Source organism: Trachurus japonicus, chromosome 16 (assembly GCF_045865225.1).
Source record: "Trachurus japonicus isolate A0001 chromosome 16, Traja_1.0".
Classification (NCBI taxonomy): domain Eukaryota; kingdom Metazoa; phylum Chordata; class Actinopteri; order Carangiformes; family Carangidae; genus Trachurus; species Trachurus japonicus.
In genome coordinates this window covers 2,577,661-2,589,924 of record NC_140922.1, presented here as the reverse complement: position 1 = coordinate 2,589,924, position 12,264 = coordinate 2,577,661, and the positions used below count along the sequence as shown (strand labels likewise).

General features: G+C 44.6%; 1 protein-coding gene across 1 annotated transcript in view; it reads left to right on the top strand.

Moving 5' to 3' along the window:
- Positions 1-12,264, top strand: part of ptpn23a (protein tyrosine phosphatase, non-receptor type 23, a) — a 33,290-nt gene that overhangs the window by 4,225 nt on the left and 16,801 nt on the right. The window contains exons 4-12 of the mRNA XM_085802359.1: positions 1-77; positions 1,462-1,511; positions 1,603-1,734; positions 1,844-1,924; positions 2,006-2,137; positions 2,281-2,328; positions 10,749-10,805; positions 10,907-10,965; positions 11,052-11,131. Of these exons, the coding sequence (XP_085658485.1) occupies positions 1-77; positions 1,462-1,511; positions 1,603-1,734; positions 1,844-1,924; positions 2,006-2,137; positions 2,281-2,328; positions 10,749-10,805; positions 10,907-10,965; positions 11,052-11,131 (716 nt within the window). The remainder of the gene's footprint in view (positions 78-1,461; positions 1,512-1,602; positions 1,735-1,843; positions 1,925-2,005; positions 2,138-2,280; positions 2,329-10,748; positions 10,806-10,906; positions 10,966-11,051; positions 11,132-12,264) is intronic.

Sequence of the window (12,264 nt, the reverse complement as noted above, 5' to 3'; positions counted from 1 at the left end):
GACTGAAATTTTCTCTGGAAAAACAGTCACCCATGATGACATCAGCTATGAGCAAGCCTGCATCCTCTACAATCTTGGTGAGTGAAGTCACATTGAGGGATTTATAGACGCTCATTAAAGCAGGTCAACCCATTTGCCTCCACAGGATATTGTGTTAAAAGGCTGGATGATGGAGTGAGATGGCTCAGACGCAGACTCTTACATTGTTGAAGTTCACTAACTAAACTAAAATCTCATCAGCTTTTTTCAATTGGAAAGTCAAATGTTTATGAGAAAAGAAAAACAAATGAACCCTTAGTTTCAAGAGCAGGTGCCCTGAAGATAGCTGATCTTCTTTGTTGAGTGTATGTCTGCTGCTGATACTCATAAGAAGGAATATTTGTGGTTTTAAGAACCAAAACACAGTGTCATCTCCTCTCCTCTCTCAGGAGATCTAGCCTTTGTCAGCCAATCAGGAGAGAGGAGGCTCTGAGCCTCTCTCCGATTGGCTCCTGATTGACTATTTCATATGTGTTAGAATAAAAATGTAGCAGAATAGATAGTAGGTCCTGGTATCCTGTCCTTGGGGCATGGCTGAAAGCCTGGCCTGCTTTGTTATGACATCACAAAGTTACAGAAGTTCTGACGGCTGGTTTTAAGTCTCAGTTTCTGAATACAAGCTGTGTGCATTTCTCTGTGGACTGAGGCTTTGATACTTTCACTGTATTAATATAGAACCTAGAGCTGCTTTATAATCACACTACACATGGACATCTGCCTTTATACTGTATGGAGCTTTAACACAAACATCTGCCTTTATACTGTATGGAGCTTTAACACAAACATCTACCTTTATACTGTATGGAGCTTTAACACAAACATCTACCTTTATACTGTATGGAGCTTTAATACAAACATCTACCTTTATACTGTATGGAGCTTTAATACAAACATCTACCTTTATACTGTATGGAGCTTTAACACAAACATCTACCTTTATACTGTATGGAGCTTTAATACAGACATCTACCTTTATACTGTATGGAGCTTTAATACAAACATCTACCTTTATACTGTATGGAGCTTTAATACAGACATCTACCTTTATACTGTATGGAGCTTTAATACAAACATCTACCTTTATACTGTATGGAGCTTTAACACAAACATCTACCTTTATACTGTATGGAGCTTTAACACAAACATCTACCTTTATACTGTATGGAGCTTTAATACAAACATCTACCTTTATACTGTATGGAGCTTTAATACAGACATCTACCTTTACACTGTATGGAGCTTTAATACAAACATCTACCTTTACACTATACTGGACATTCAATATACTTATGAGCATGACAGTATTGTTTTAAGATTGGACTTGGACAGTCTCCATCTGCAGTTTTTGTTTGTCATGTTCACTAAACGTAACATTTAAAGGAAGCAGCACATCTGACTGAATATTTCTCTGATTGTCTGTAGGGGCCCTACACTCCATGTTGGGAGCCATGGACAACAGGGTGTCTGAGGAGGTACCACACACAGATATAAACCAATCAGTCATGAACATGAACCGTATGTGATGTACACACCAACACTGACTCTACCATGCTGTGTGTTCAGGGGATGAAGGTGTCGTGCACCCACTTCCAGTGCTCGGCCGGGGCCTTCTCCTACCTGAGAGACAATTTCAGCCACAACTTCAGTGTGGACATGAGCCACCAGATCCTTAACCTCAACATCAACCTCATGCTGGTAGGTTGTAGCCTTATGTGGACACACACACACACACACACACACACACACACACACACACACACTGGGAGGACAAAGTCATATTATCCTGTGTGTGTCTACCTGCCAGGGCCAAGCTCAGGAGTGTCTTCTGGAGAAGTCCATGTTGGACAACAGGAAGAGCTTCCTGGTCGCCCGCATTAGTGCTCAGGTCAGTGTCGTGAAATATCCCTTACATTATATAATATCATATCAGCCAATAGAGGGTTTAAGTGTGGCTGTGCTGCTGCAGGTGGTGGATTACTACAAAGAGGCCTGCAGGGCTCTGGAGAACTCAGAGACCGCCTCCATGCTGGGGAAGATCCAGAAGGACTGGAAGAAACTGGTCCAGATGAAGATCTACTACTTTGCTGCTATTGCACATGTGAGTGTCTGATGGGAGAGAGGGAAAATGGCTAGTGTGTGTGTGTGTGTGTGTATGGACAATTCAGTGCATGCATGAGCTTGTACGTGTGTTGTGTGGGATTTGATTACTGGGATGTTTGAGCCTTGTTTGTCACTCAACAGCTTCATATGGGAAAACAGGCTGAGGAGCAGCAGAAGTACGGAGAGCGGGTAGGACCACGTTTCTCACAAGATCCTTTTTTTTTACATGAACTGTTAAAGGTGATGTGATGTTTGTGTTTTCTACTGTTTGTCTACTGTGTCTGCCTGGTCAGCTCTGTCTTGACCTTAAGGTCGTGGGTTTGATTCCCTCGTTGACAGAGATCACACCACTGGCAGCGTGGTACTTCTAGTTCCACTTCTATCTTTCATCTTTTTCTGAGCACTGACACTGAGGAGCTGTCAACCTGTGTGTGTGTGTGTGTGTGTGTGCATGTGACTGTAATCACATGAAGTTACATGTGTGTGTGGTTGTGTTTGACAGAGACTTGATATAAATGTATGGCAGATAGGGCTCAGAAGTAGATTAAAGTTAAGTTACCATCCCAAGTGGCTGGTTTTATGATTTTTTTTTTTTTCGAATTGCACAACTGATAAGCACCCACCCCCTCTGTCCAATCAGGAATCACCAAAACTGTTGCTAAGTAAAACAGACCGTTGCTAGGGACAGCGCTCTGATGGGAGTAGCACAGAGCAGAAGAACTATGCAGGATGTTTACCTTGTGTTTCATTGAACAGCTTGGGACTAATTGTGATGTTCGATAAATGACTGTAACTTGTTACAGGGAGAGTGGAGGCTCTCTGCCTTCCACACCGCTGCTGGAAACCAAACCTGCGATCAGAGCCTCGGACCCGGTGTCACAGCTTTCGTCTATGTGGCACCTCGAGTCACGTCCCGTGAACGTCTCTGATTTGACAGTTTGACTGACCATCCAACCAAAGTTGTCTGAGACTAATTTGATTGGTTGGCCAGATTTTGGCCCCTGTTCCTTACACAGATGACCAAGTTTGGTCATAGATATGTCAAATCACTTATGTCATCAATCACTGTCTAATATTTACCAGATATACTCAGATTTTTTATAATTTTGCCAACATTTTGCCAAAAATGAGCCACCTGGGACGGTACTTTAACTGCAGAGATATCAGAGGAGTCCCTGACCAATGAATTGGTCTCAGCTGTGGGTCTGGCCTCAGGCTCAGAGGTTGCCATGACGACTGACACACCCCAGGCTGAGGAGGGTAGATTTAGACATCAATCAAACATACATTGCTTCAGTATACTTTCACCTAGAGAGTCCATTTAAACTTAAAAATGTAGACAAGTCTTGTGTGTTGATTTGCCTTTTCACATTTTAATTCATCACTGTTGAATGATCATGATCATTTTTTGGAGAAATGTTGAGATTATTATGGGTGTGTATTGCATAGAATGCAGGCTACAGGTTGTGGTTGACAAAGTCCAGCTCCTATCCAGGAGTCTGGATCCAGAACAGGGGCTATAGGTTGAGGTCAGCCCACCACATCCAACCGGTAGCACCTTGGTGTAGCCAGCCAGCAGGCGCTCACCGTGAGCCCCTGTCTGGGTCTGGTTACGGACCGGGTCCTGGACTTCCTCCAGGCAGGGGGACCTCTTTCTGCCTGGCTTTTCTCATGAGGTCTTCTTGAACCATTCTTAGTCTGGCCCCTCACCTGAGGACAAGTTGCCATGGGAGACCCTGCAGGAGCACGTTGCTCCAGACAACACAGGCCTCAGGTTCACAGGGACACGCAAACCTCTCCACCACGATAAGGTGATGGTTCCTGGAGAGGTAAAAAAATATATAGTTTAAATAAAAATGAAAATGTTTTATATAAAAAAAATATAGTAAAAATATAATCTAGTATAAAAATAATAATAATATGGGGGTGATCAGATGGTGAAGGGTGGGGCGGGTTAAGGAGGGCAAGGGTCTTGGGGGTGATCTGATGGAGGGTGGGGGTTAGAGGGGGGAGGGGGCATTCGGGGGGAGGAGCTTCTTATTCTTCTACTCCTCCATTCTCTTCCTCCTCTCTCTCTCTTCCCTTTCTTTTTTTTCTTTCTCTTTTCTTTCTCTCTTCTCCCTCTTTTCATTCTGTTCTCTTTCCTCCCTTTCTCTTTTCTCTTGTTCTTTTCTTTCTCTCTTCTCCCTCTTTTCATGCTGTTCTCTCTCCTCCCTTTCTTTCTTCTCTTGTTCTTTTCTTTCTCTCTTTTCCCTCTTCTCATTTTTCTTTCTCTCTTCCCTCTCTTCCTTTTCTTTCTTCTCCTGCTGTTTCTGCTCCTTTTTGAGCCTCTTTTCCTCCTCCTTCTTTATCTTTGCTTTCTCCTTATCGGTTGTGGAGGCCAGTTCCTGCAGCCTGGTGTTTTCGGTGGCCAGGCGCTGCAGGTCCTCCTCCATCCTTCTGGCCTTTAGCAACCAGTGTCTCTCTCTGCTGAGCCAACTCTCCTCCATGTCAGTCCTCTTGTTGTGCAGCTCCTCTTTCTGGTTCTTCTCCTGTTGCAGACTTTCCTGCAGGGCGTTGACCCTCGCCTGGCAGTCAGCCTCACATTGTTGGAGCTTGATGTTGGTATTATTGAGTTTGAGGGCGCACTGCACGTTGTTCTTTATCAGTGTCATCATTTTGTTTGTAGCAGTGGTCATCTTCTGGTCTTTCTCCGTCATGATTAGGTCAACCTTCACCTTACAGCTCCTCTGCACAGCGTGGAGTTCAGCGGCTGCCTTCTTTTCATTACTGGCCGTCATCTGGTGAAGAGCCATGACTGTTGCCTCACATTTCTGGAGTTTGGTGTTGAGGTCCAGGAGTTTAAATGTGCTCTCCGTGTTCTTTTTCACCAGGGCCATGTTTTCAGTGGTAGCCCTGGTGATCTCCTCTTCCTTCTCTTTCATGATGAGGTCAATCTTTTCATCACAGCTCCTCTGCAGAGCCTGGAGCTCAGAGGCTGCCTTCTCTTCCTGAGTGGCCGTCATCTGGTGAAGGGCGTTGAATTCTGTCTCACATTTCTGGAGTTTGATGTTGAGGTCCTGGTTTTCCATTTTTGCCATGGTGATCTCCTCTTCCTTCTCTTTGATGATGAGGTCAATCTTGTCGTCATAGCTCTTCTGCAGAGCTCGGAGTTGGGAGGCTGCCTTCTCCTCCTTTACACTCATTTGGTTTTGCCATGTGGCGTTTAACTGGCCGAGTGACTGGGCGAAGGAGTCCTCATTGTCTTTAATCCTTTTGTCCTTTTCAATCACTTGGTGGTTGAGCCAGTTGTTGTTTGAACGGCAGGCATTGAGGTCTGCCATGCAGCATTGGAGCTCATTCATCTTTGCCTGGACAAATTGCTCCATTTCTCTTTGCCTGCCGTTGTACCAAGCCTCTCTGGCCTTGGCTGACTCAGATTCCTTTCCAAGGTTTTCAAGGCCGTTCCTGGTCCAAGCAAGAGTTGAAGCCAAAGACTTCATATCTTCTTGCAGGGTTTTCCTTTCCTGCTCCCAGCTGTTTTCTTTGCTGAGTAGCTGCTGCTTCAGAGCAGCGTTTTCCTCAGCCAGCTGTTTATTCTCCATCTTGGAGTTGAGCAGGGCTGTGTGGAGGTCATGCAGCGTTTGAGGAGTGTACTCCTGCTGCTGGTCGTCACCAAGCACTGCTTGTCTTGGTGACCTGTTGTCACGTTCTGCCATCTTTACTGAACACAGAAACTGTAGCACAGTTGAAGATATAGCAGAAGTTTTAGGATATTGATTAATTACTTTAATTAATTACGTGTAATTTTTAATTACACGTAATTTGTTGTAATTAAACAATTGCAATCGATCAGTAACTACACAGAAAATGTCAGACTTTGTCTCTGTCTTCACTGTGTGCATCCACTGAGAGATATGACTCTGAGATCAGTTGGTAGGCTGTGATGTCATCCAGAATGTTGAAAGGAATCACGTGAGATCACACATGATGTCATTACATGACATTCTGACATCACACATGATTCCTTTCAACATTCTGGATGACATCACACATCAGTTGTTAAGTAGCCTACCAACTGACCTCAGAGTCATATCTCTCAGTGGATGCACACAGTGAAGACAGAGACAAAGTCTGACATTTTCTGTGTAGTTACTGATCGATTGCAATTGTTTAATTACAACAAATTACGTGTAATTAAAAATTACACGTAATTAATTAAAGTAATTAATCAATATCCTAAAACTTCTGCTATATCTTCAACTGTGCTACAGTTTCTGTGTTCAGTAAAGATGGCAGAACGTGACAACAGGTCACCAAGACAAGCAGTGCTTGGTGACGACCAGCAGCAGGAGTACACTCCTCAAACGCTGCATGACCTCCACACAGCCCTGCTCAACTCCAAGATGGAGAATAAACAGCTGGCTGAGGAAAACGCTGCTCTGAAGCAGCAGCTACTCAGCAAAGAAAACAGCTGGGAGCAGGAAAGGAAAACCCTGCAAGAAGATATGAAGTCTTTGGCTTCAACTCTTGCTTGGACCAGGAACGGCCTTGAAAACCTTGGAAAGGAATCTGAGTCAGCCAAGGCCAGAGAGGCTTGGTACAACGGCAGGCAAAGAGAAATGGAGCAATTTGTCCAGGCAAAGATGAATGAGCTCCAATGCTGCATGGCAGACCTCAATGCCTGCCGTTCAAACAACAACTGGCTCAACCACCAAGTGATTGAAAAGGACAAAAGGATTAAAGACAATGAGGACTCCTTCGCCCAGTCACTCGGCCAGTTAAACGCCACATGGCAAAACCAAATGAGTGTAAAGGAGGAGAAGGCAGCCTCCCAACTCCGAGCTCTGCAGAAGAGCTATGACGACAAGATTGACCTCATCATCAAAGAGAAGGAAGAGGAGATCACCATGGCAAAAATGGAAAACCAGGACCTCAACATCAAACTCCAGAAATGTGAGACAGAATTCAACGCCCTTCACCAGATGACGGCCACTCAGGAAGAGAAGGCAGCCTCTGAGCTCCAGGCTCTGCAGAGGAGCTGTGATGAAAAGATTGACCTCATCATGAAAGAGAAGGAAGAGGAGATCACCAGGGCTACCACTGAAAACATGGCCCTGGTGAAAAAGAACACGGAGAGCACATTTAAACTCCTGGACCTCAACACCAAACTCCAGAAATGTGAGGCAACAGTCATGGCTCTTCACCAGATGACGGCCAGTAATGAAAAGAAGGCAGCCGCTGAACTCCACGCTGTGCAGAGGAGCTGTAAGGTGAAGGTTGACCTAATCATGACGGAGAAAGACCAGAAGATGACCACTGCTACAAACAAAATGATGACACTGATAAAGAACAACGTGCAGTGCGCCCTCAAACTCAATAATACCAACATCAAGCTCCAACAATGTGAGGCTGACTGCCAGGCGAGGGTCAACGCCCTGCAGGAAAGTCTGCAACAGGAGAAGAACCAGAAAGAGGAGCTGTACAACAAGAGGATTGACATGGAGGAGAGTTGGCTCAGCAGAGAGAGACACTGGTTGCTAAAGGCCAGAAGGATGGAGGAGGACCTGCAGCGCCTGGCCACCGAAAACACCAGGCTGCAGGAACTGGCCTCCACAACCGATAAGGAGAAAGCAAAGATAAAGAAGGAGGAGGAAAAGAGGCTCAAAAAGGAGCAGAAACAGCAGGAGAAGAAAGAAAAGGAAGAGAGGGAAGAGAGAAAGAAAAATGAGAAGAGGGAAAAGAGAGAAAGAAAAGAACAAGAGAAGAAAGAAAGGGAGGAGAGAGAACAGCATGAAAAGAGGGAGAAGAGAGAAAGAAAAGAACAAGAGAAAAGAGAAAGGGAGGAAAGAGAACAGAATGAGAAGAGGGAGAAGAGAGAAAGAAAAGAGAAAGAAAAAAAAGAAAGGGAAGAGAGAGAGAGGAGGAAGAGAATGGAGGAGTAGAAGAATAAGAAGCTCCTCCCCCGAATGCCCCCTCCCCCCTCTAACCCCCACCCTCCATCAGATCACCCCCAAGACCCTTGCCCTCCTTAACCCGCCCCACCCTTCACCATCTGATCACCCCCATATTATTATTATTTTTATACTAGATTATATTTTTACTATATTTTTTTTATATAAAACATTTTTATTTTTATTTAAACTATATATTTTTTTTACCTCTCCAGGAACCATCACCTTATCGTGGTGGAGAGGTTTGCGTGTCCCTGTGAACCTGAGGCCTGTGTTGTCTGGAGCAACGTGCTCCTGCAGGGTCTCCCATGGCAACTTGTCCTCAGGTGAGGGGCCAGACAAAGAATGGTTCAAGACATGGTTCAACATTTCTCCCAAAAAATGATCATGATCATTCAACAGTGATGAATTAAAATGTGAAACAGCAAATCAACACACAAGACTTGTCTACATTTTTAAGTTTAAATGGACTCTATATGCTGAAGCAATGTATGTTTGATTGATGTCTAAATCTATTCTCTTTAGCCTGGGGTGCATCAATCGTCATGGCAACCTCTGAGCCTGAGGCCAGACCCACAGCTGAGACCAAGTCATTAATCTGATATTTCTGCAGTTAATCTACTTCTGACTCCTATCTCCCATACATTTATATGAAGTCTCTGTCAAACACAACCACGCAACACTTTATGTGATTACAGTCACACATACACACACAGGTTCACACACCTCAATGTCAGTGCTCAGAGAAAGATGAAAGATGGAGCTGGAAAATTTCCTCGCAGGAATTTTGAAAGTGCCACGGGGGGCGGGGCCGCTGCCGGTGTAGAGTGGTTTTCCTTCAGCTAAATGTCTCTGACATAAAAATGGTTCCAGGGTGCCATTCCGAAGGGCCGCCACTCCGAACGTTTACTTTAATTTGTCGGAATGCCGACCCTTAATTATTTATGGGAAAAGGGTGCCATTACGAACCTGAAAGAAAGGGTGCCATTCCGAACCTGAAAAAATATTGAATGGTTTACGGCACGGACTAAGCATGCCTAATTGCGGTGGTAGCGTAGTGGTCAGAGCATCTGGGCGCATGACGTCTGTCCGACTACCCATTTCTCCGACCACCCATTTCTCCGACTCCGACCATACATTTCTTTATTTTTGCGTCATCAGTCCGACCTCCCACTTCTCCGACTTAAGTAGCCCTAACCCTTAACCTTACCCTAAACCTAACCTCAACACTGTAGAATGGGTAGTCGGAGAAATGAGCCGTCGGACTTGTGGGCAGTCGGACTGACGTATGCTCCCCAGAGCATCTGCTTTTGACGCGGTGGATCAGGGTTCGACTCCCGGGGGAGATACATATTATCTGCGATTTTATTGGCCTCTACCTAACCTTTTTACTAAACTTAACCAACTCCTTTCTACATTGCCTAAACCTAACCAAAGCACAGAGCAAGGACATTTATTTTCAGCAGGAGTGCCGCGGCTGCATCAGACCATGGATGTAATGCATCAGACTCGCACCTGGGTGAAACTTTGGAGGGGGAGGGGGAGGGGCCGGTCGGGCGCTGTCCCCGCGGCGCGTCGTGTCAAGCCGGGCAGGAAGTCAAACCACGAGAGAATCCGGTCAATTTTCAAAATAAAACACATTCGGAACGGCGGCCCCTCGGGAAGTTCGAAATGACGGACCTTCGGGAATTTTCGGACTGGCAGACCGTCGGAATGGCGGTCCTTCGGAATGGCGGTCGCCCCCCCATAAAAATAAATCAATTCTGCTTTTCTTTCTCTTCCTACTTAATTAAGGTCAAGACAGAGCTAATCAGCTGTGTCTTAAAGGAATAGTTCACCAAAAAATGAAATTAGTCATTGTTGACTCACCCTCATGCTGATGCATACTCCAAAGTAGTTTTTTATTCCTCAAAGTGCATCTGGAGACCTGGGAGGGGGTTCGTAGTCCAACAAAATCCTTATATGAGAGTCAATAGTGCCCAACATAAAAAGGTCAGGGGGGCTGCAGGACAGAATTTCTTTGTCTGAAGTTACAGACACTAATTCAGTTTTTAAATAAATCATCTGAAAATTAAAAAAAAACAACCTCCAAGAGTTTTAAATACCGGACACTTGGCCTGTAGCTGACAGTTCAACTGCCAATTTCAATCATTTAGTAAAATAAATGGAGAGGACATCAGTCCTCAGAGTAGAGGACAGCTTGACCACTGGTTTTTACTCATTAATACCAACATGTTGACATGTGGTTAGTGTGGTGTCTGTCAGCTGTGAGAACCACAGTGGAGGACACCTGCTGTCAAGGGCTGTCTATTAGAATGAGTATTGTCACACTACACTACTCAGCCTTCTGAATGAAAACACTTTAAGGCAACACTACCACTACCACTACCACTACCACTAGAAGAAGCAGCACTAGTAAACACTAATGTTGCCTTCTAGATCAAATTCAGGGTAAAAGAAAGTTTCTTGCACAGAGCTAAATAGCAGTTCCTGACACTTACCCACACACAGGACGGTCCTAGTTTCACTGTTGCAGTTGTTGTAAAGTTGTTTTTCCTTCAGCTAAATGTCTCAGACATTAAAAAAACAAACATGTATTATTTGTTCCTGAATGAATAAATGAATACTGCTTGTCTTTCTCTCCCTACTTAAATGCATACATCCTGTTTGTTTCAGCTGGCGTACCTGCAGAGCTCCCTGGATAAACTCAGTGAAGCCATCAAACTGGCCAAGGTAGAACAGCAACACATGAACATGTTTTTAATGTCAATGTGACCTGTCAGTGTGTTTGTGTGTGTGCTCACTGTGTGTTTTCCTTGTCTTGGTACAACCAGGGTCAGCCTGACAGCGTGCAGGAGGCTTTGAGATTCACCATGGACGTTATCGGTGGAAAGTGAGCGGCCGGTCTTGTTCTTTCTCTCATAATTATGTAAAGAAATGTGCAGCGTGTGAATGTTTTCTTTGTCCTTTGACCTGTAGGTTCAATTCAGCCAAAAAGGACAACGACTTCATCTACCATGAGACGGTTCCTTCTCTGGAGACTCTGGCCTCAGTCAAAGGTAACAGGGAGCTCGCTCGCTGTGTTAATGCAAAGCAGCATTTACATGTAGCAGTTTTGTGTTGTGCAGAGTGACACAAGAAGCCCTTTGTGTATGTGTGTGTGAGAGAGTTTATTTTCTCATTGATAATGTCTGTCCCAAAAGTATTCAGTTGGATATTATAGTAGACAAGAAACAGGAAATATTCACATTTAAGAAACAAAATGTTTGTAGGTACTGTCAACTATACCTTTTAAAGGGATAGTTCAACATTTTAGCAAATTGGCCCATTGCCATAATCCCTATAGTCTTAGCAGTAGGTTCATTACTTTTAATTGTCGGTGCAAGCTGTTTTTAGAACAGCGGAGCAGAGCCGTGAGCTGTTCAGAGCTACGCTACGGAGGCTCATGGGATTTCTTGGTTTCCCTCATCAAACTCATCAAATACACAATCCAACAACTCCACAACGCTCTGGTGGACAAGCCGGTGCATATTCTCATTTGCCCAGGTCATAGTATTTCAGAGGAGGTTAAATCGAAAGCAACTGGACTTAGTTATTTGTCTAGGAAGACGTTTCACCTCTCATCCAAGAGGCTTCATCAGTTCATGTAGCATCTGACCAGGCTGGGACTGGTCCAACTATCTGGTGTGGAGACCCACTATTTAACCTCTTGTGTGGGCGTTCACAAGGGTGATGATGTCACTGGTTCCCTTTTGTGCTCCAAGTGCCAACGACAGTCGTTTAAATGACTGTCTTTGGTGGAAAGTTGGTTTGGACTTCGTTAGTGCCCTATGTTGTTATAACGACAGTCGTTGGAGTCACTTGCCACTTGTGAACAGTGGTTGTTCTTTGAGGCTAGATTGTTGAATCTCCTGGGAAGGGATGGTGGACAAGTTGTGAGCTGCACATTCACCACGCTATGAGATAATAACAGAACGTTACCACACAGAGTTGTTTTAGAGGGAAATTCATGCAAAACAGCTGATGGAAAACAACTGTCTCATTACGTTGTGTTATTATCTCATAGTGTGGTGAATGTGCAGGTCACAACTTGTCCACCAGAGCGTTGTGGAGTTGTTGGATTGTGTATTTGATGAGTTTGATGAGGGAAACCAAGACATCCCATTAGCCTCCGTAGCGTAGCTCTGAGCAG